Source organism: Liolophura sinensis, chromosome 4 (assembly GCF_032854445.1).
Source record: "Liolophura sinensis isolate JHLJ2023 chromosome 4, CUHK_Ljap_v2, whole genome shotgun sequence".
Taxonomy (NCBI): domain Eukaryota; kingdom Metazoa; phylum Mollusca; class Polyplacophora; order Chitonida; family Chitonidae; genus Liolophura; species Liolophura sinensis.
In genome coordinates, this window is record NC_088298.1 from 14859159 (window position 1) to 14883671 (window position 24513).

General features: G+C 41.0%; 1 protein-coding gene across 1 annotated transcript in view; it reads right to left on the reverse strand.

The window, feature by feature from the left end:
* Nucleotides 1-10403: 10403 nt before the first annotated feature.
* Nucleotides 10404-24513, reverse strand: part of LOC135464436 (roundabout homolog 2-like) — a 59058-nt gene continuing 44948 nt past the window's right edge. The window contains exons 3-13 of the mRNA XM_064741862.1: nt 23890-24079; nt 21303-21454; nt 20546-20686; nt 19270-19407; nt 16718-16827; nt 15876-16041; nt 15383-15531; nt 14005-14155; nt 13590-13836; nt 12018-12121; nt 10404-11503 (exon numbers count right to left, since the gene is read on the reverse strand). Of these exons, the coding sequence (XP_064597932.1) occupies nt 11370-11503; nt 12018-12121; nt 13590-13836; nt 14005-14155; nt 15383-15531; nt 15876-16041; nt 16718-16827; nt 19270-19407; nt 20546-20686; nt 21303-21454; nt 23890-24079 (1682 nt within the window). The 3' untranslated portion in view covers nt 10404-11369. The remainder of the gene's footprint in view (nt 11504-12017; nt 12122-13589; nt 13837-14004; nt 14156-15382; nt 15532-15875; nt 16042-16717; nt 16828-19269; nt 19408-20545; nt 20687-21302; nt 21455-23889; nt 24080-24513) is intronic.

Consider the following 24513-nt stretch of genomic DNA (forward strand, 5'->3'; position numbering starts at 1 on the left):
ACCTGTACAGATCGCGTCCACCCAACCTCCATTGTATGCCGTCCTACTGCCTTACTTTCACACCGCCCTGGTTGAATGACTGATGCATCCACTTGTGCCAAGATTTACCTCCCCTATCAGAAAACTATTACTGGAATTTCACCGGTCACCGTTTGTTAACTATCACACTGTCGTCGTAACCACGGTTTTTCTTTGCTGTAGTATCTTATATTCAACCTGAGGTAGAAATTATCCAAGTAAATGTTTAGCATTATTCTAATTATAAGGCCATCTGTCTGTTTTCAGATAATTTCGCTAAACAACATTATGAAAAGGGACACAATGTAGTATGTTACATGGCTCATATAATAATGTCTCAGTGATTAGAGAGCTATGTCCGTAAATATACTAGGGTCGAAATACGAGCCAAAATGACAAATTCAAACCTTCTCCAGTTGTATTGTTCAGTGTTACATTCCTTTTGATATTTTTATCATTGAAGATTCAGATTTCTGCAAAACAGTTGAGTGAGTGCTTGGGGTTTAACGTCGTACTCGACAATTTTTCAGTCATATGACGACGAAGGAATCATTAGGGTGCATGCACGTGTAATGTGCCTCCTTTGTTGCAGGACGGATTTCCACCGCTCTTTTATTTAGTGCTGCATCACTGAGACGACTTACCGAAGGCAAGTAAGCCGCCCCGCCCGAGCCATTATACTGATACGGGTCAACCAGTCGTTGCACTATCCCCTTCATGCTGAACGCCAAGCGAGGAAGTTACAACTTCCTCTTTTAAAGTCTTAGGTGTGACTCGACCAAGGATTGATCCGATTGATCCTGGATCTACCGGTCCCGAAGCGGACGCTCTACCAACTGTGCTATCCGTGCCGGTTAAAAAAACAGTTGAAAAGTTGGATAATAAATCAGGGTCACGTTACACTATGGATAAATAAACAGAGGCTATTGCACAGTGAAGGCTGAACACCATAAATAGTTTTCGAGAGAGAGATGTAAATGATGACCAAGTTAATGTTTTTAGCTGCAAGCATATACAATACATGCGGTATTTATTTACTTATTTATTTATTTATTTGATTAGTGTCATACGCGGTACTCAAGAATATTTCACTTATTCGACGGCAGCCACCATTATGGTGGGAGGAAACCGCGCAATGGGTTAGAAATATCAAAATGTAACAACATAGGTGGGATTTAGCATGTCACGGGAGATAACACTCCTATCCAACGAAGAAATACTAACATTTCAGCCATATATAAATAATCAAATATGTTTACGCTTTGATAAGCGGATGGCACAGACTTTCGAATGGCACAGGCTATTTGCAAAGGTAACAAATCAACATCTCTTGGATTCAACTTCCTAAAACCATTTTTCGTAACTATATTTAAAATGCACTAACTATAACAAAACAACTACCGGTACTTAAAGAAATAAATGCGTGTTATGTCGCATTCTGCTCCATTTGAATTTACATTATGGTCCATAAATCTTTGCTACCTTAAAAATCAAACATTTGAATCAAATAAAATAATGTCAGAATAACTTGGAATCCGTGCCTCGTTTAAGACATTCGAATACCAATCGTCATTCATCCAGCTATGGCAACTATGACTGGGGGGGGGGGGGGGAGGCTCTGTGGCTCAGCTGATTAGCGCGCTTGCGCAGCATAATGACCCAAGAGCCTCTCACCAATGCTGGCTTCCTCTCCGGGTTTAAATGGGAAGGACTGCAGCAACCTGCGGTTGGTCGTGGGTTTCTCCTGGGCTCTGCCCGGTTTCCTCCCACCATAATGCTGGCCGCCGTCGTATAAATGGAATATTCTTGAGTACGGCGTAAATCACCAATCAAATAAATAAATAAATATTAATTACCGTAAATTACCAAAATGTTAGGGGTGGTAAGTCAAAAAAATACAGCATATACTGAATTGAAATTTTACATGCATATCAAGCACAATGAGACCAAATTCATGATTTCAGTACTTAATGGATTGAGTTGAAGGTTTGCATCCATGTGTCTCCTACAGGCGAGCTCTTAAATTGGCAGCCTTCAAGGAGGGCTACCAAATCTACATTTGAACAATTACATGTAATAAGGCCCCTTCTTTTAAAGAATATAGATCTGTAACAACAGTAGCTTTCCAGTACTTATATCAACAGTAGCTATAGTGCGGATTTCCTTTCAGGTCAGTTGATGGACACAGTTCAAACATTGTTGGATTTAAAGTCATTATGACGTTCTTCAGAAGCCCTCGGGATAATATACTATTTAAACTGATTATAATCTTTATAATCAGGGCCACTACCTAAAACTTGACGCAAATTCTTTAGCTTTTAATACACTTTTGAGCAGTCGTACGTAATTGTGTGTACAAGTAACACGATCGTGTGTGCTGTGTGGTAATGTAAAGCAATGTCAAGTTACTACAAAGAAAGCCTATAGTGTGTTACGGATATCTCGATAAACATCGTCCCTCTAGCTTTCTTGAACTTTACAATGGATATATTTCTCTTGTGAGTAAATATAGACGGAGAGTTGAGAATCTCCCGCACCCTGCCCCATGATTGTGAATAATCCCAATTATCCTGGAGTTAGGCGATGAAGACAACTTTTAAACTTGCATCATACACGATTTGGGTACTGAATAAATCCGCGCGCCCATAACAATCCTTGCATCTTTCTGCTAACGGGTACATGTCTTGACGGGACTCCGTCATAGTTATTTATTTATTTATTTCATTGGTGTTTTACGCCGTACTCAAGAATATCTCTCTAATACGACGGCGGCCAGCCTTGTGGTGGGATGAAACCGGGCAGGGCCCGAGAAAAACCCATGACCATCGCAGGTTCCTTGCAGATCTTCTCATGTGCGGTCGTAGAGGACGCCCACATGAGCTGAATTTGAACTCACAGCGACCGCATCGGCGAAAGGCTGATGGGTCAATCGGCTGGTGTGCTAACCCCCTTGACATCGGAGGCCCCACGGTAATTAATATTCAAACAGAGCATCAGCGATGAAACATCCCCCTTGTGCTGTTTTGCTTTATACACATGTAAAACTTCTGGTCAGTACATGCTGTACTTTTTATGATACAATCCCTAGCAATACACCAAGTCAGGAGTTCAGTAATTTTTGATACTTAATATGTACATCCCCTCGTGCTATTGTGCTCTACATATGTGAAAACCCAAGGTTTCATATACATGCTGTAATTTTTGGGATACCACTCCTAACATTTTATTTAATTCTAATACAAAATACACTAAGTCAGGAATTGAGTAATTTACACTATTCGAGAGACACACATCCAACTGACGAGGAAATATCCCATTTCGTATTATTGTACTCTACACGTGTGCAAACCCTGATCGCAATACCTGCAGTACTTCAATCCTGGGTCAAGTCACACCTTAAAAGAGGAAGTTGTTACTTGCTTGTTTGGCGTTTAGCGTGATGGGGATTGTGCAACGACTGGTTGACCCGTATCAGCATAATGGCTCGGGCGGCGCGCCTTACTTGCCTTCGGTAAGGCGTCTCAGTGATTTATTTATTTATTTATTTGATTGGTGTTTTACGCCGCACTCAATATTATTTCACTTATACGACGGAGGCCAGCATTATGGTTGGAGGAAACCGGGCAGAGCCCCGGGGGAAACCCACGACCATCCGCAGGCTGCTGATAGACCTTCCCACTTACGGCCGGAGAAGAATCCAGCATGAGCTGGACTTGAACTCACAGCGACCGCATTGGTGAGAGACTCCTGGGTCATTATGCTGTGCTAGCGCGCTAACCACCTGAGCCACAGCGTCTCAGTGAAGTAGCTGAAAAATTCTTAAGTACGACGTTAAACCCTAAGCACTCACTCACTCACCTGCAGTACTTTATAAGATACTCCCTCCAACATTTTATTTAACACTGCCTTCCGTGCCGAGGCCCTAGATGCAATGTAAGTACAGGCGAGCTGATATGGGCATGTTGAAAGTTATCTCCCCTTGACAGCGTTTCCTTTGTTTGTTATGTCACCCAATGATATTTATGTACTTAAATAATTGGTGTTTTACGTCGTAACTCAAGAATATTTCACTTATACGACGGCCGCCAGCATTATGGTGGAGGGAAGCCTGGTTACCCCATGATAAGACTAGACAGTATGGAGACTGAGCAGCGACGAGAGTGTTATAGTTGCAAAGTGGTCACACGTTGCCGGTGAAATCGAGTCTGTCGTCAGTTTACCTCAGTCAGAGTTTTAATCTAACTGTCAATGTAATTGTCTTGTCAATTCCTTGTACTCCCGGTGTTAATTGTAGATTAATTTCTACAAATTAGTACATGCACAAGATGACATGGGCGCAAGTAGGAAGGTCCTTCAGCAACCTGCGGATGGTCGTGGGTTTCCCCCCGGGCTCTGCCCGGTTTTCTCCCACCATAATGCTGGCCACTGTCGTATAAATGAAATATTCTTGAGCGGCGTAAAACACCAATCAGATAAATGTATTGATAAAATTTCCCACTTGTTACGTACAGATATGCAGATATTAATGGTCCAGGGGGCCTCCGTGGCTCAGTTGGTTAGCTCGCTGGCGCAGCGCAATGGCCCAGGAGTCTCTCACCAATGCGGTCGCTGTGAGTTCAAGTCCAGCTCATGCTGGCTTCCTCTCCTGCCGTACGTGGGAAGGTCTGCAAGCAACCTGCGGATGGTCGTGGGTTTCCCCCGGGCTCTGCCCGGTTTCCTCCCACCATAATGCTGGCTACTGTCGTATAAATGAAATATTTTTGAGCGGCGTAAAACACCAATCAAATAAAATAAATAAATAAAATTGTGTCTAATTCTGCTCAACCCGGGGCTAGGAGGCGTATGTTCATCATGTTGAATTAGATCCCACGTTGGATGTATCAAAAGTTGCGATCAAAGCATAACTGATTTTTTTTTTTTTTTTTTTTTTTTGATTGGTGTTTTACGCCGTACTCAAGAATATTTCACTTATACGACGGCGGCCAGCATTATGGTGGGTGGAAACCGGGCACGGCCCGGGGGAAACCCACGAGCATCCGCAGGTAGCTGACAGACCTTGAAAGCACAACTGAGACACATACATTATTATCCACGACTCTTACACTAGCATGGTACATGGGTTGCATGAATGCTGATTTCACTCATCTAGAACGTATCATACGCCTTTCCAGCATCATTGAAAACTATTCACTGCTTCTCTTTGCATGATTCCGTCCAGTTTTCGTGCTTTATGTACTTTTTTAGTTCTTTGGGAGTTTGTGTTGAACTTAGTTTTTTTTTTTTTTTTTTTTTTTTTTGGAATTGGTCTGGAATGTCTATCTTGACTGATGTCTGGTATACGAATATTTGTTTCGACGCATAAATTCAAATAACTACGCAAACAGATCCACAAGCTTCGTTGACCGCGTTTTCTGCCCCAGAACGAGAGTGAGTTAAGGAATCTACAAACTCCCTGTCAAAGGCTGGGACTGAACCCACAGTTTACAATTATGTTAATATAAAGAATGTGTAAATATTTGAGACAAGAAAATCTAATTCAAATGCCAACCATGGTGCTTCAAACACCTTACCGACTATTATAAAACAAGCGGGCCCAAATCGTTTTTGTTTTTGTTCCATCTCTTTAGTGTATTGACTCACCATTTTAGTATATCCGGTCACCTTTATATTTGCGAAAACAGGCTCATCTACTCTGAGCTCTGGTTTTACTCTCTATGATGTACGTCTTTACTTACACAGTATTCCTGCATGAACCAGGATTCTGCTGGTGGACTAAGCATCCCCGAGGCCTGGTCCCTTTGCATTGTTTTAGTGTTAGTGTATGTTAACTATGATAACACAACATTTGGGAGGATTCTGTACCGGTAACGTTAAAAAATTGGAATTAACATCACTGCGGTTTCTATCCACCTAACTCTGCCTAGGCCATTGTGCTAGAGGGTGTGTAGTTCGTCACTATGTATGCATTTACATGACCAGTTATAATTAGGCCGTGATTGAGGAAAATTGACAAGGCGCCGTGTTTAACTGGTTACCAGTTCGACAATTGCTTACTATTATACTCTCGTCACTGCTCTGGTTTTACTCCCTATGTTTCCATCCACCATAATGCGGGCCGCCGTCGTATAAGTGAAATATTCTTGAGTACGGCGTAAAACACCCATCCAAAAAAAGAAAAGAAAAAAATCAGTTGCGCTTTGATCGCAACTTTTGATACATCAACGTGGGGATCTAATTCAACACGATGAACATACACCTCCTAGCCCCGGGTTGAGCAGAATTATGAAATTCAACCATTAATATCTGCATATCTGTACGTAACAAGTGGGAAATTTTATCAATAACTACATTTATTTGATTGGTGTTTTACGCCGCTCAAGAATATTTCATTTATACGACAGTGGCCAGCATTATGGTGGGAGAAAACCGGGCAGAGCTCGGGGAAACCCACGACCATCCGCAGGTTGCTGAAGGACCTTCCTACGTGCGGCCGGAGAGCATGAGCCGCACTCACAGCGATCGCATTGGTAAGAGGCTCCCATGTCATCTTGTGCATGTATTAATTTGTAGAAATTAATCTACAATTAACACTGGGAGTACATGGAATTGACAAGACAATTACATTGACAGTTAGATTAAAAATTAAAACTCTGACTGAGGTAAACTGACGACATATATATATATATATATATATATATATATATATATATATATATATATATATATATATATATATATATATATATATATATATATATATATGTATAACTATGAGTTAAAATTCTTTTCCTTTTTTTATTTCGGGGGCCAGAATTATGATGAGAGGAAAGCGGGAAGAATCTTTGCTTCGAAATAGACATTCGTATACTAGCCGTCAACCATCAAAGGAAGTTCCGAGTCAATAATAGCAAGACCATAGAGGAGACCCAGACCACGACCACTGGAAGATCTCCCCACGTCCTAACGGAGAAGATGCCAGGATCAGCTGGATTTGAACTCAGAGTGATCTAATGCCAAAGACACGATGACGTCAATGTTATAAGTCTGTCTGGCGATACTGAATTTTCATTAATGTGTTCCGTTAAAAACCCTTGAGTTTCAGCTGTTATAATAGTATTTCAGAATAAACAGAAATTGCTCTTGACTGTGTCATAAATGGGGCATGTGTTGATCTATTCTCAGTGTATTTAGTGTAATGTTGGATGTAAAGCGTAGACTTGGGAATCTCCCGGTGAAGACAAACGTAGAAACACAAAAAGTAGCACAGACCACAGTCTTTTATGGCTTTATGGGTGCGAGTAATTCATACTGAGCCACCAAATTGAGTCAGTCAATTAAGTTAATCGATGAGTCATTGACTTAGTTTGTGCAGCGGGTAATGAGGACAAGGGCCCCAATCGCAAAGTCACGAGACTTGTGTTCAGTCCTCTGAACGGTACTTTAGGATTTCTCCTTCTTACATTGTTCTCGTAGACAATGGAATAAGTAAAAAGTTCCTGATGACGTTTAGTTACTTATTACGTTGATGTTTTACGCCGTTGTCGACAATATTTCACTTATACGACGGCGGCCAGCATTACGGAGGGAAGAAACCTCCTAATTATGGCATTGATGTTATTGCATGGTAAATGTGATGACAACATGGCAATGTGATTGGTTTGATTGGTTTGATAACTGGTAAATGGTGACACATATTATATCGGTGAAACATGACCGCTTGTCAATTTACCTGAGTTATGGTATTATTCCAGCTAGTCCTGTACATGCTTAAAAAGTAGCAAATTAGACGTCCCCTTGACCCATGGATTCAGAAGAATTAGGTAAAAAAGCAATGCAGGCATGATAGTCGAAAATTATTAGACGTCTCTAAGGATAAGGGTTTTATTCGAAATGTTCCTCATTATATGGTTGATATATAACAACCTACACGTCCCTAACAAAATGGCCTGAGCAGAATTAGTTAAAAAAAAAAGGGATGTTGGTTGCAATTTATTATTATAAAAATGCTGTGTTGTCATCACATTTAATATACAATGGCATTAAAACAATGCAAATGGACCAGGCCTCATGCAGGGCGCTTAGTCCAGCAGCAGAATTCCGGCTCATGCAGTTTTTATAATGACGCTGTTCTTCCAATCTTAACACAATAGTACCGAAAATCTGTCCTATAACGGCAGAATTTTGATATGATATCAACTGAATATTATTATAGTATATTTCTTTTAAACAGTCGTTTGTATTCAGCTGTAAAACCAGTCATAATCGCTACTAAAATTGCCTTTAATTACTGACAAGTAACAACACAAGCTCTACATATGGATATGTTCAAAAGTTCCTATTCTTGCAAAGAAAATCAAATTAGAACACTTTTTTTCTGATTCACAATGTTAAAGTCCATAAGCTTAGTTCGACACCAAGAACTCAATGCCTCGGTGACGTCATAATTATTCAAAAACTAGTGGCATCCTGGGGAATGGGCGTTGAGGGTAATTTGTTTTACAATAGGTGCACCAACATGCGGTTAGAACAAACTCCACACAGTAACACATCCTACACTACACTCTCAGCGAAAAGACTACATTGTTTTCTGCAACAAAATTTCCAAACATCCAGCTTTAAAACCATACTGCCGTGAGATAATATACTACAACAGATAAAATTATATTCATTTGTTAAGGTTATATTATACTAAAACGTGTAAACAATTTCTAATATGGCAGAGGCAGAAACAGGGTTTACAGTAAGATCGATAACAGTTCAGGAAACTGGTGTCGCCCTCCGTCAAAACATGCTGAACTCCGCCCAATATCCAGCATGCCACTGTTATGACGTCGCTCGAGGCAATGAGTTCTTGCCGTCGAAAGGCTTATGGACTTTAACATTATGAGTTAGAAAAAGTGTTCTAACTTCATTTTCCATGCAACAATGTGAAGTTCAAATATGTCAGTGTGTAGATTTATGTTGTTAGGTGTCAGTGACTAAAGGCAATTTTGGTAGCGAGTATGACTGATTTTACAGGTAGCTGAAACTAGGCGACTCTCTAAAAGAAATAGACAGTAGCAACCTGTACCATATCAACAGAATATAACCTACCTGTCCACCTACTCAGTGTTAACGGAATACTATCGGCGATATGCCCCGTGTTAACAGAATACATGTATTTCCATCCACGTATCTAATGTCAACGGAGTATCATTGACAACATGTCTTCTATGTCAGAATATTTTCGTTTACCTAGCCCTTGTCAACGGAGTATAATGGGCAATATGTCCTAATATGTCAAATGACTATTTTCGTCAACTTATTTGTCTTATTTGTGCCAATGTCGGTACCATTTCTGTTCTATGCTATATTCAGGTGCTCACACAGATTATTCTTGCGACGCATTACGAATTACCCCCATTGAACGCATGAAGAACTCATGTCCAATATTTTATTACTCTTCATTGATGTTTTACGGCGCGGTCAAGGTGGTGTTCACTTAACACACAACAGCGGACAAGCTATTAACACTATCAGATAATTCTATCGTCATCAGTGGAGCAAAACTTTCAGTCTGTGTAATTTGTTGAACTTTTCACCCATAGCATTGCGTCAAGTATCCTGGATGTCACGTTAATTGCAGAATATCGACTCAGTGACTCCTCGATAAGTGAGATTAAAATGAATCTGCCACGAAACTCCGTTTGTTTCGGCTTTTCATTGCCAAATAACTACGAGTAACGAGACAACCAGTCCCCAGAATATCACAGAGGCTAATCAAACTGCTAGGAACTCCAACTGCATGTATGTTTATCCAACAGCGGGGTTAATAGTAGGCCAAGCTATGATACTAATCGCTCTCAAAAGTATCCAATCATCTCGGTAAATTATACCCCGATTTTATTTAACAGTGTAATCGTTATATAACATGCATCTATTATCATACTGGTCCACCGTTATAATTATGGGTATTTTTACAGTAATTTACGAGCATCCCGCAGTATTCATTATAACAGCGTCATGTATTAAATACAGCCATCGTTTTTTCTTGTGCGGCATAGCAACAACAACAACAACAGCAACGTCTCCACGTGTGCCCGTAACACGCAGCAACAACCTGTACACGTAAACGACAAAATAAACAATTAACGTCAATACATGCAACGTCGAATACGGTCATTGCATCCTACATAAATATACATGTATCTTCGTATTATGACGCTCAAACATTTAAACGCTAACAAGAGTTAACTCTACCCTTAAATAAAGAGATATAGCATGTTAATTTAGCCGAAAATAAAACAACAAAATATGCTTTGCCTGTACAGTATAACACAAACACACACACACACACGACACAGACATAAATAATAAACCAGGGTACGACAGTCATTAGCGTATACCCTAAAGTCTGCATGCATATATATACATATATGTATATACACGTACATGTGAATTTGCGACCAGTTCGGGCCTATGTATAAGGACGTGACACAGACAGAGGCAAATGTCTCGAGGTATTGTTCTCGATTGTTCATTTTTATCCACGATTTCTCCCATCCGCGTGCTGTCATCCGTGTGGCGATGAGTCACGTGTTGTTAATCTGGCATACTTATGAGGATTCCGCTATCAAACTTGTTTCGGAATTTGCAGCCCTAAACTAAATTGCTCCACAAGTCCTGTAGTGCCGTGTTTCCTATGCGTGTTACTTGGAAGAAATCAGAGGGGAGAAAAGCGCTGAGCCAATTTTTCCGACAATGTGGAATAACACCCGTGGGGTCAATAAATGTGCTACCGACGCCTTTTAAGCATTGCACATATCCACAGCACGACGGATCAGGCAGCCATCTGGTGCATAAGAAAGTATAAGAGAGTCCTGTCGTATAACAATGTCATATAATTCCTATTTTGCATCGGCCATGCACTCTGTACATGTCACTGTTCTGGTATTAACGACATACAAGGTGACATGTGTACAAAAAGCTCGCTAAATCGAAATGTCCAGCACCACGTAACTGAGGTCGTCGTATTCAGCGATGTTTGGCAATACCACATCGCGTATTCAACGATGTCTGCTGACACGACATCATGTTTGCTGACACCACATCTTTGCCCACTGCCTGAACTCCTGTAACAAAGCTAATGTCTGCATAACCGTAAAATAATTTGACTTTTGTAAATAGTCGTTTTTTGTTTTACCGCAATTTCCATATGACATATAACAGCGTACAAAATGACACGTTTTCATAGGCCTTTTGCAGACAAGGACGCAGCAGAACAAGAGCGCGGACAGTTGTTATGTATCCTTCATATAGTTTGTCGGCGAAAAACGGAACTATCCCTGGACCGATTTCAGGCCAATAAACGTTCAGGCCAACGGAAGTTCCGTGTAACCTTTAATGTCTCCTTTCCTTGGGCTTTTTTCCTCGTTAAGATTGTCGTCGAAATCCCCTGCCTGAGAAATTGAATCTCTTTCATCCATGTCGGCAGAAATATCGTTATCTGAAATATAACAAAGAAAGGCTTAGTTTTTTACAAATGTTCCAAAGAACACAGAATCTGGGCGTGAACTGTGTACTCTCCCTTCTTTGCACGCTGACCAACATTTTATTATTTCTTAGCAAAAGCAATGACACAAACTAATTTCTTTATATCATTATAATTCCCATATATTTTTACAACAAAAGCAAAGAGGGGCCTCCGTGGCTCAGTTGGTAAGCGCGCTAGCGCTGCGTAATGATTTGTAGTCATCAAACAACAGATTACACGTATAACAAGGTGAATAACAATGGTTTCTTACTGTAACGACGGTTTTGACCTGATTCGTCAACTAAATGCCACATAAGAAAGAACAAAGACGGCGGAAGGAATCTGCAGATCTGTGACCTGTTTGTTTAGTGACGCCATCAATATTACCTATGGCATAGAATTAAGTGCCGCCACCTGGCTCTGTTCAGTAAATCTAATTTGGCACAAAATATTTGCAAACATGGAATAAAGACTACCCCGGACTCACCTTTCCCTCCTGGTAGATTAGTTGAGATAATGGACAGAGATTCTTTCCTGGAATTCTCAGGAGTATCTATCAGTTCACTAAATGCTATCTTTTCTTTACTGGACCTAAAATAAAGATTTGAAAGAAAAGATGAACATGGATAATTTGTTCTTCATCTTCTGGCATAGAACATACCTTGCGTCTTTTCAACATCATTGAAAACTGTTGACAGGTTCTCTTTCGTACCTTTTATACTTTAATTCTTTGATGGTTTGTGTTATACGTCGTTTTGGTAATTTACCTTGCGATTATAGACCCGGAAAGTTCTCATTGGTTAACGGCTGGTACACAAATGTTTGTTTCCATGCATAGCTTCCTATATAGCTCTCATATTATGGTGAAAGAAGTCCAGCTCATGCTGACTTCCTCTCCGGCCGTACGTGGGACGGTCTGCCAGCAACCTGCGGGTGGTCTTGAGTTTACCCAGGGCTCTGTCCGGTTTCCTCCCACCATAATGCTCGCCGCCGTCGTTTAAGTGAAATATTCTTGAGTATGGCGTTAAAACACCAATCAAATAAATAAATAAATATCACGGTGAATGATCCCAACAACAGGTTCCTTACCGGTCATATTTACACTGGTTTCTGTTCGAAGCAGTGACAACAGGTGAAGCACTGATATCAAAGTGTCCAATTCCACATTTTTATACCAGTCGTCTTCCAAAACACGATGATTTATCTCAAGTGCCACATTGGTTGCAAATATCTTACCGATATAACATGGATGGTTACTAAACCCAGAAAAACATCGATGCTTATATAACCCATATAACATAGACGGTTATCAACCCCCAAAACATGGATGGTTAGCAAACCTAGAAAACATTGATGCTTATATAACCCATATAGCATAGATGGTTATCAACCCACAAAAACATGGATGATTACCAAACTCAGAAAACATGGATGGTTACCAAACCCAGAAAAGAAGGATGGTTACCAAACCTAGAAAAGATGGATGGTTACCAAACCCAGAAAAGATGGATGGATATATAGCCCATATAACATTGACGGTTACAAAACCCAGAAAAGATGGATGGCGACCAAACTCAGAAAGGATAGATGGTTACCAAACCCAGAAGAGATGGATGTCGACCAAATCAGAAAAGATGGATGGTTACCAAATCTATATAACATGAATGCTGATACACCCAGAAAAAAAACAAGAGTTGAACATAAGACCAAGATTCAAAGAAAGAAACTTGTTTTGGGAACTGGCCTATCGATTATTGATCTGGGAGGTTTATTTTGGTTGACGGCGGGTACACAAATATCTCTTCTGATGGCTAGATTCAAGAGTCTTTGTGATGTTTCCGAAAGTTAGACAACAATCCATTTTAAATTGGAAAAAATGACTGTCAAAATTCAATACTATGGGATCATCGGTATTTATAAGTTGAAAAGTGATGAGATAAGTAAACATTTACATATTTAAGTTCTAAGTGATGAAAGATAGAAAAATGTGAAAAGGTAATTTTTGGTATAAGGGCGGATTCAGTAAAATAACACAGGTTCTTTTTAATTTCGAACTTACGCATTTTCTAGAGTCCCCCCATTTGAGCCTCGGGAACTTTTGCTGTCATGGATGCAAGCGAGACATGAAGAGCAGACGACCATGTTTGATGACGTCAGGCGTTGGCCTCGGCGATGACGTCGAAAAAAAAATGATCCAATCACAAGTAAGATGACGACGAAAGTTATACCCAACAACACGCCCCAGGCGGCATTTAAAACGTTTGAGTTTTGGTGGTTGCCTAAATTATCTCCAGCTTGTTGACTCTCTGAAACGAAACAGAGAAATCACTCTAAGCTATACGAACGTTACCTTAATAAAACATGTGCTACATGTGTATCTTTACGAGGAAAGTCTACGCTTTCAAAGTTAAAACTAATATATAATCACACTCGTAAAATAATAATTCTGAATTTTCAGCAGATGAATAGTTTACCTTTAATTTCAACATCTAGACTAGCATTGCGGCTTCCTCCCATGTTTTGTGCGACACACACATAATGTCCCTCGTCATTGCTCGTGATATTCCTTATTAACAACTCAAGACTCGTTAAATTCCGCCACTGGGCTAATATTCGGTCATCTGCCTGGAAGAAAAAGAAAAAATGCAGGAAAATGTTCAATAAATGACTCCACATATTGTTGTTCGTCTTTTATATTGTGTGCCTGCAATAAACCTGGATGGTGGACTCCCCCAAGACCCTTTCCATTGCTGCAAAGTTACTGTTTATTAAATGTGATAGCACATCCTTCTGAGTAATTTAAGGCCAGCGACAGCCAATAAAGTGCAGGAAGCATCACTGCATTTTTGTCTGTTTACGTACTTTTGCTTAACCACAGTTACTGATGGCTAAGCATTTATATGAACAGTGAGAGTAAACCCCAGAAATTGGATGTTTTCGCCAGTGACCATTTGTCAACTATCACAAAGCTTGTCGACGCAGTTTCCACGCTGTAGTCTTTTCGCCAGTGACCATTTGTCAACTATCACAAAGCTTGTCGACGCAGTTTCCACGCTGTAGTCTTTTCGCCAGTGACCATTTGTCAACTATCACAAAGCTTGTCGACGCGCTTTCCACGCTGTAGTCTTTTCGCCAGTGACCATTTGTCAACTATCACAAAGCTTGTCGACGCGCTTTCCACGCTGTAGTCTTTTCGCCAGTGACCATTTGTCAACTATCACAAAGCTTGTCGACAGCAGTTTCCACGCTGTAGTCTTTTCGCCAGTGACCATTTGTCAACTTCATAAGGTTTGTTGACGCAGTTTCCACACTGTAGTCTTTTATATCAATATTTTATTCACTTCTTGAACTGCGTTTAGCGTAATGAACAAATTTAAAACTGCTACATGAACATTCACACCAGGCGTGAATGAACAATGGTTTCGTACAACTAAGTTTGAATCTTTACACATACATCAGGCTCACTGAATAATGTACAACTCATCTTTGAACTGCCACATTCACAACAAGTTGGAAAAGTCAAACATAGCAAAGCTTGGACGGCAAGAACCGGCAAAGGCGAGTTGAATAGTTTCAACGCCTTAACTCTACAGCTTGGAGCTGCAAAGCCTTTCATTTCAGCTTGAAGTTGAGATGGGTGTTTGCGGGGGATATGTTTCCTCAATCTGAGCAGGTACCGCTCGTGACTGCATCGTGTTTGCATCGTGTTCTCACATTGTATGGCTATGTGACCGGACTCCACCGGATGTTATTGATTTACCATTCGCCAGCTATACCATACTTGTTGCTCTTCCTGTTTTACCCCTTATGCAATGGTCTTTAATATTAAATAACCTCCTTAATGAGACTTACTGATATGGATTCGGCTGGCCAGCGCATGTCGTCGTCTGCTCGGTACCAGTACACAACTGGAAATGGACGGCCGGAAATCTCACACATCAACGTCAAATTCTCTCCCTTGGTAAACACCTTCTCCCCAAAAATTTTCGTGGTCGGTGTTTCTGTTAAAAGCATGACACTCGTCAGTTACTACTAATAATGTCCAATGAAAAGGATTTCTTTTTTCTCATAACTGCATGTCAATGTAATTAAAATTACAAGACTGTCTGCCAAAGTTAAATATTAAGCGGAAATATATACTATCCGTACAGCGTTAGCATTAAGTTTAGACGACTTGCACTGGTGGCAAGTTGGACCTCTACAAAAAATTCCATTGTCCAGTGCACTTAGCGAGAGTCAAGAACACGTTATTCTTTTGTTGGTGTTCCAACGTGTCCACGGACGCAAGTGTGTATAAAAGGTAGCATTGAAAGTTTTACACGTTAAACATGTAAAGCGAACTTACCAGTCACGTTTTTAACATCCACCGTTGCTATGGTATCCCCGGCCGGGTTGGAAGCGATGCATATGTACTTGCCTTCGTCTGCGCGCGTGACGTTATAGATAATCAGAACACCAGTGTTGTTGTTCACGTGATACTTAGGCTCTTCCAAGATATTTGCTGAACCACTCTGTAACATAAAATTAAACGCGTCAAGTCCTGAATTTTCGCTTCACAAACTGCACCCTTGAACTTACACTGTGATATTCCGATACACAAGGAAACAAAACCAATTTATGAATCTAATGAATGCGTATATAAATTCGAGCTTAATGTCAAAGACAATCTTTCCTTTACACAAAGTAGTTTCATGTCACAAAAAAGTAACTTAATCGAAAGTTACCTATATGCCTTGAAAAATAATCAAATAGACTAAGTGACACAGTCAGGTTATTAGGACTTGAGAAAAAATCAAACATGTACATTAAAAAGACTATACCACAGAGAGTAAAATCAGAGCAGCGACGACATTGGCGGTTGGCTAATGAGCATGCGTCAAGTACGTAGCCGGTATAAACACGACCCCTTTTCAGTTTACGTCAGTTGGGTTAAAAAAGATATATCATACTGATGAAGTTCGTGTTTAATATTCGAAATTTGGAAGGTATTTTTGAGAATGTCAAATTTGTGAAATATTTACACATCATGTTCCAATGTTGGGAAGAGTGCGAAATTACGCACAGTTGTATGCGGTCACGTATCGCATAGGCACAGATAAATTAGGCGGAATATTTCTAAGAAACGTTTTGAGTATTTGCAGAACTTTTTAGCGAATATTTTCATAAATGACGCTGTTACCGACAAACCTTGAACCAGTGATAGTTAGGCACTGGTTGACCGGACGCCATGCACTTCACAGTCACGTGACCAAAGGCCCCGATTACGTCATTCAGCGGTTTGTTGATCATGGGGGTACCTGCAATCATCGAAGAAGGACACATATATTTATGTGAGACATTTATTAAAATATTAGTTGAGGGAAGGGATTTATTTATTTATTTGATTGGTGTTTTACGCCGCACTCAAGAAAATTTCACTTATACGACACATTATGGTGGGAGGAAACCGGGCAGAGCCCGGGGGAAGCCCACGACCATCCGCAGGTTGCCGCAAAACCTTCCCACATACGGCCGGAGAGGAAGCCAGCATGAGCTGGACTTGAACTCACAGCGGCCGCATTGGTAAGAGGCTCCCGGATCATTACGTTGCGCTAGCGCGGTAACCAACTGAGCCCCGGGAAGGAATTTAAGAACACTTGATACCATAATATGCGGGCCTCAAATGAATTATACACAAAAGTGTGTGAAAAGGCCTCATATTTCCAGTGACGCAGCATTGCTTGTGTATTACGCTGGGCTCGATATAAGATATGGATATGGATTTGGAATCATAGCGCAACTGAGATATATACATGTACTTTCTTTATCGCCAACTTATCCACACTATCATGCTAGCCGGTTTGAATATTGATTTTATTCATTTGCCTAGTAAATTCATTGTGTTTCACTAAAAACTGTTCACTGTTTCTTTTCACCTGAATCCGTCCTGATTTTTATAACCAAACACAGCATCTTGATCATTAGATATGTACGAGGCCGCCTTTTAGGGCGAGTATAAACATTTACTTCCTTTACAAGTCTTTTGTGATATCATTTTACACTCATGACCTTTTCACTACCCATAAAGTAACCAAAATTTTCCAATAGGTACATTAAGTCAGGTCATTATCGTTCAAAGGTGTCCGAACTGACTTGATTTTGAGCCTCCTTTCTCAGATGGATGAACTGTATAAAACATCGGATTTCATGCGTAAATGAAACCAGATTAACAGAGGCTCTTGTGTTTCCCAAATGTAGCTTGACTCCTGGCTTGGAAAACGTGAATGCATAGGTGTCAATAACTCAGCGTTTCCCACATACTGATGTGCTAGGTTCGTGTTACTAATAACAACGCCAATTGGCTGGCGAAAACCAATAGCGAGCCAATCAAAACTGTCACGGCAGTACTATAATGAACAATTACACAACGGTTTAAAGCACCGTGCCTAGGTTGTTTTATTTGGCGGTATAACGAGACGTCTCCCGTGATGAGAACGTGTTCGTCAAATAGACATGCGAACTGTACAGACATTTTATTTCAATCAACTGTGTCAAATTGACCAGGGGATAGTACTCCATGATTAACCGTAAGACAGTCTGAACCTCGGATAAGACGAGTATAAGCGTCACTATTTCACACCTAAACACCAACTCTCCGACACCTGTAAGCAATTGCAATTAGAGTACGTCTGAGCGGCTCAGATACCTCTGATTTGTTTTAAAAGGTCGATACTTATTCCGGACTTCGGAAAGTCTGCTTCAGATTTCGCACTTGGAATACTGACAATTTCTTTCCAGTATCATGCAAAGTTGGGGGCTACATATATTCCACACGAAATTTCTGCTATGTTCGAAGACCTAGAAAAATATGTTTTTGTATGTGAACTAGTGTGCCAATGGGTGTGCTGTCATTATAGAATCGTGGGAAGGAGAGTGACACCTGCCTGTAAGGCCTGGTGGTCAAACGACTTTTGTCGGAAGCCTGTTACCCCTTGACTAATATTGTCTGAGATTCAGGTAGTTTGTCAAGTAAACCTGATCAGGTGCTCAGGGAAGCCGATAGAGGGTACCTCGTTACCTCCCTATCTCGACCTTTCTAATATTGGGCGAGGCAGCCAGGTAAGGAGGTAGCGAAACGAGGTACAGAGGTGGCCAAGCAAGGTAAAGAGGTAGCGATGTGAGGCAGCGAGGTAGAGATGCGAGAGAGCAAGGTAGCGAGATCAACATAATCTCGCTACCTCGCTGCCTCGCATCGCTGCCTCGCTACCTCGGGCTTTGCAAAGGGCGAGGTAGCGAGACAGGGAGGGAACGAGGCAGCGATCCGATGTAGCGAGGCAGTAATGCAAAGAGGCAGCGAGGTAGCGAGGCGACAGAGCGAGGTAAGTCATCTCGCTGTTTCTTTACCTCACTGAATAGCTATCATGCTATCTCGCTTCGCTGCCTCGCTACTTCGCTACCTCGCTGCCTCGTTACCTTGTTCCCTCGCCGCCTCGCCCTGTATTGGACAGGTTGACGTAGTGAGGTAGTGAGATGTCCTCTATCGGCTTCCACAGGTGCTGTGGTTTCCCACGAGCATATCTCGGTTTTCTCAATTCATAAACTTAACCGTGGCACGTGAGGGAAATATAGTTGAGTAATGGATAGAATAACATTCAGAAATGAATAAATACAAAGCAATATAGATTCACGACGTCTTTTTCGGCTTCCTAGGTGGGTGATAAACGAATGCCAAGTGCTCTGGAGTCTGCGGAGTTACTTACTCGCAGGTATGACGGTGATAGTTTTGTTAGCGGAACGTTTTTCAACAGGAATCTCCGCTTTGCACAAGTACTTCCCGCCGTCCTCTTTGGTCAGCCTGTGGATAATGAGACCGTTCTCAGCTATCGTGTACCGACCTCCTGAAGGGAAAGAATAAAAGGAAAGCAGGTGTGATTGCACAATGGACTGAGTCACAATGTTTTTATAAACAGACCGGATAAAACGACCTGCATGACAACGTAACATTAGAGGAAAGCGTGCAGGCGAAACCTTAAAGGAACTTTTGAAGACGAAACATTAGAGGAACGTATGATTACATTGTCTTAGAGGAACGCATGATGACAACATCTTAGAGGAACGCATGATGACAACATCTTACAGGAATGCGTGAAGACAAAACCTTAGAGAAAAGCATAAAGATAAAACCTTAGGGGAGCGCATGAAGGCGAAACCTTGGAGCATAACATGCAGACGAAACCTTAGAGGAAAGTATGGTAACAACATCTTGGAGGAAAACATGAAGGCGAAACCTTAGAGGAACGTATGGTGACAACATCTTGGAGGAAAGCATGAAGACGAAACCTTCGAGGAATGCGTGAAGAAAACCCCTTGGAGAGGAAACGCATAAAGGCAAACCTTTAGAGGAGGAACGCATGAAGACAAAACCTTAGCGGAACGTATGATGACAAGCTCTTAGAAGAACGCATGAAGACAAAACCTTAAAGGAGTAAAGCATGAAGACAAAATCTTAGATGAACGCATGAAGACAAAGTCTTACAGGAGGAAAGCATGAAGACAAAACCTTGGAGGAGGAAAGCATGAAGACAAAACCTTGGAGGAGGAAAGCATGAAGATGAAGTCTCAAAGGAACGCATGATGAGGAGATCAAGGTATCCATACATAATCCATCGACTGACTGATTGATCCGAGGCCATACTAATTAATTTAGATATTGAGATGCTGCACCATTTTAAATCACGTATGCCTCCATAACTCGATGATGTCATTGTTCCCTGCATTCCATTACCGCTAAAACGATAACAGAGATGTTAGGCAATGCGTATTTTTCCTACAGGTAACAAGTGACGTCATCGTTATTTTTGTGAAACGACGTAACTCTTGTCTAATGTATTTCACACAAAATTTTGAGGAACTGGCGGTAAGCTTGGTGTTCACGCCTCTATACAGTGCGACGTAATTGCGCATATAACGGTGACGTCACTGGTGGTGAAAGCTCACCACGACAGAGCGCATCAAACATATCCAGCTATAGCCTACCACTGAGAAGAGGTTTGCCGTTGAAAAACCAAGTTGTTACTGGTTGAGGGTTAGCCTCTGGGAGACACCGTATGAGGGCGTTACTGTTGACCCGGGGGTACTGGGTTGTGGGGGTCTCCCGGAACTCTATGTCGACGTCCTCTGAAATTGAAATAGGGAAATAATGTAGCATAGTAACGGCAAAGCTAGAATGGTACATGATTTGGATTCTCATTGAGTTCATTCCCCTAGAACATTCCTTGCGTCTTTCACTCATAATGATATTAATGATTATCATAATGAAATTTTGTAGTTGTATACTTTCTTGATTTGTGTTGAACGTTGCTTTCAAAATTGACCTGTCGATTATTGACCAGAACGTCCATTTTGATTGACATATATGGTACACGAATGTCCGTTCTGTCCCGAGATTGTCAGACAAGAAAGGCTGACCCACAAGCCGTCACAAGTTGCGACGCATGCGAATTTCAAAAAAGGTTGCGGTTATGGCGCTTTGAGGAAATTTTTTTTTGTTTTTAGAACAGTTTCTCCTGGGGAGGATAATTTCCGCTGTAACACTGTTTAGTGCATTTGACCGCGGGACACAAATTACTTACTGGCAAATTAGTAACCAATATCTAGGACTACTCAAAAATTCTCATTGAAATGTTTATAAAAGAAATGGTCCATGTTATTGTAAAGGGCAATCAATCATGTCATAAAAGGCACGGTCACCCACCAATGACCTTAAGAACAGGCGTGCTGATTGTTTACTTACTGATAACAAGCAATGACGTGGGCCGCCTCAATCTTGTTCCGCTCTCTGAACTTTGACCCTCGCAGGTGTAACTTCCGGCGTCACTTTCTCTTATGTTATCAATTTGCAGGAAGATCTGATTACTTGTGGACTGATTGCTGTACACCCGTTGCCTAAAAGTTAGGAAATCTAATTTATGAACAAGTCATGGTTTCAACTGGCTGTGAACTTTAAAAACGCGAAAGCCATGGGCGTTTTTTTTAATATCCATTAGTTCCACTGATAATTTTCCCCCGAAACACAAGTAAAGGAAAATGAAACGATTTGGCACCTATTGTTTCAACATTGTATCAAGCCATCGTCACGCTGAAATGAAACACACTAAAACGACGTCAATTTTGGGATTAACGTTTCCTGAGCTTGGGACATTTGACGGACAATAACACCTACGAATTTTCGAAACAACATTTCGGCGCAAGCTTATGCGGAATGTGAGATGGTTGTATTTAAGTGCTAATTTACGACCAGATACAAAAAAATTCCAGATCGTCGTTAAAGTTAATTTTTCATACCTTTCCAAATTCAAAGATGCTTCTATCTATTTGTTTATTTCGATGTTGCTTAATACCTTATTCAAATCCAGAAATAAACGAGCCGGTCAAAGATTTTGCCTGCGTGTGGTATCCAGGTCTCAATTGTGCTATTTTTGTCGTCTACATCAACCAATCAGCGTCGATGGAAATCTCATGTGAGGATGTACAAGATGGCTTTGAATCGTTACATGATCCTGAATGTATCATAAACGTATCATGTGACCGTGTTTTGCTGCTGGAATCTACAAAAACGCACGCTAAATGTTGTCAGTGTGCGTGTAACTGATATCTCTGATAAGTTTACATCAGGATCTAAAAATCCTATTTCCAACAAGAAATCACTTTCGTGTCCGGAAAGCTGATATTCCGGGTCATTTGACACCAGGATCTGAAAATCTTTTTTGCGCAACAAATGCTTTTCTTTGACTTTTGGCAAGTACCTTAGAACACGTCCGCATTTCCTCTTTCAAATGTTCTTTCTGTCATCTATTGTCGAATTAATATAAAAATTGCAGCATAGAGAGTAAAACCAGAGCAGTGACGACAGTATAATCGTTGGCAAATGGTCACACGTAACTGGTGAAATACCGCCTTCTGTACGTTTACCTCACTGAGGGTTTTATTCCAACTGTTCATGTATATGCCTCAAAAATAGCAACGTACACGTACCATGGCTTAAACAGAATGCCAAGAAAGCGTAGCGATGTTAGCTGCAATTTATTCCACGTCACTGATCTAGAATTACTCAAAGCGAAGGTATTTATACCCCGATGGTGTCTCAACTCTATACTCCGATGGTGTCTCAACTCTATACCCCGATGGTGTCTCAACTCTATGCCCCGATGGTGTCTCAACTCAATACCCCAATGGTGTCTCAACTCTATACCCCGATGGTGTCTCAACTCTATGCCCCGATGGTGTCTCAACTCAATACCCCAATGGTGTCTCAACTCTATACCCCGATGGTGTCTCAACTCTATACCCCAATGGTGTCTCAACTCTATACCCCAGCGGTGTCTCATACATTCACTTATAAATAGCACCAATGGGGCCGCTTAACCGTCATAACAATGCAAACCAAAACAATGCAAACGACATGATCGGAGTTCGGCGATCACTAGTAGACAAGTGAACTAGTAGCCGTTTACAGGTCTTGTCCTACTTACAAACTTACTTTTTCCTTAATGCTTATTGCAGTTGCTTTCAAAACGTTACTAAGATAAATATTTACCCATATATACGCTGAATGGAAACACAAAATAATGGCCCATTACGTATATAATTGTGCATAGCCTGTGAGTACGTGCAAATTGAGACTCCCACGCTTTTGTATGGCGCGAGGCGCAATGAATCTGTCATCTATAGTCTGTACTGCAAAATAACTCTGGAACATGGAGGTATAGCCTCTCACCGCCCAGCTGCGATTCAACCACTTGACTTCCTTTTCCAGGATGATTATTCCAAGGTCACATGGAAACCTGCAGCTGTGTTGGACATCAGGTAATTGTGTAGTTCAAACAAGTGGCACGTGTGGAAAGGAACCCTAGGGCCAAATAAGGTTAGTGTTGATAGCATATGTGGGAGAAACTATTCGTGATTTTGGGTCAGTGTGGGGACAACTGTGTGAACTGGCAAGTGTCACTAGTATGCCCCCCTCCCCCCACTCCCATTCACTCCCACCCCTACTTCACTTATTATCGTCATCCAGCTACGGGAAAATGTATGCCTGCATCAGTCCAAGTGTCGAAATCGCAACAGGGAAGGTAGATGGCATTCTATATTCAAACTGTGAAGCGTATTGTTTCGACACGCTATGCTATTGTTACATCCTTCCAAAATGGGGGGACATTTTCGCAAGGCGAGGAAAGTTGTTGTACATTGCTTGTTGATAAAAATTCTTGATGGCCGATGTTCATGGACCTTTATATATGCAGGTCAGGTTTATGGGTGGAAGAAATCTTACTAAAGCGTTACACTGATTCTTCAGCTAGTATTTGAATTTACACTCCACTTACGTTATGCCTGATGACGCAAGACCAACCGGATCCATCGATTGGTTGAGCCATCGAAGTGAAATTGACGACATCTTGTCTGCGTCATTCGTTTCCATGACGACGGAACACGTAAACGTCATATCCTCTCCAATTTGTTTTGTTGAACACTTCCCGCATTGTGAATCTGGTGCTAAAGACAATATCCATCCACCTGAAACCAAACAAACCAAGTATATGTTGAAACCATTTCGCCAGCAAGTGAGAACTTTTGATTTATTTATTTATATTTGATTGATATTTAACGCCATATTCAAGAATTTTTCAGTGTTATTGGTGTAGGAAAAAGCATGCCCAGGGTATAAACCACTTACTTTTGAGATATTGCTAACGGACTTGCCTACATGTTACCTATTAATCATGCACACTACATTTATAGAAGACAAAGATGTATTTAGAAATTATGATTGGAATGAGAATAAAAACAGTCCTACATCTTTAATATAGGTGACTGTTTCTGCACTCCCATTTTGCTAGTTAACTTCAATGGTTATTTTATGCTGACAGTCACACACCACGGCATAGTTATCCCTTTAGCACAACTTAAATCCCATGAAAAAATGGTGAATTTGTTGAATTTGTAATAAT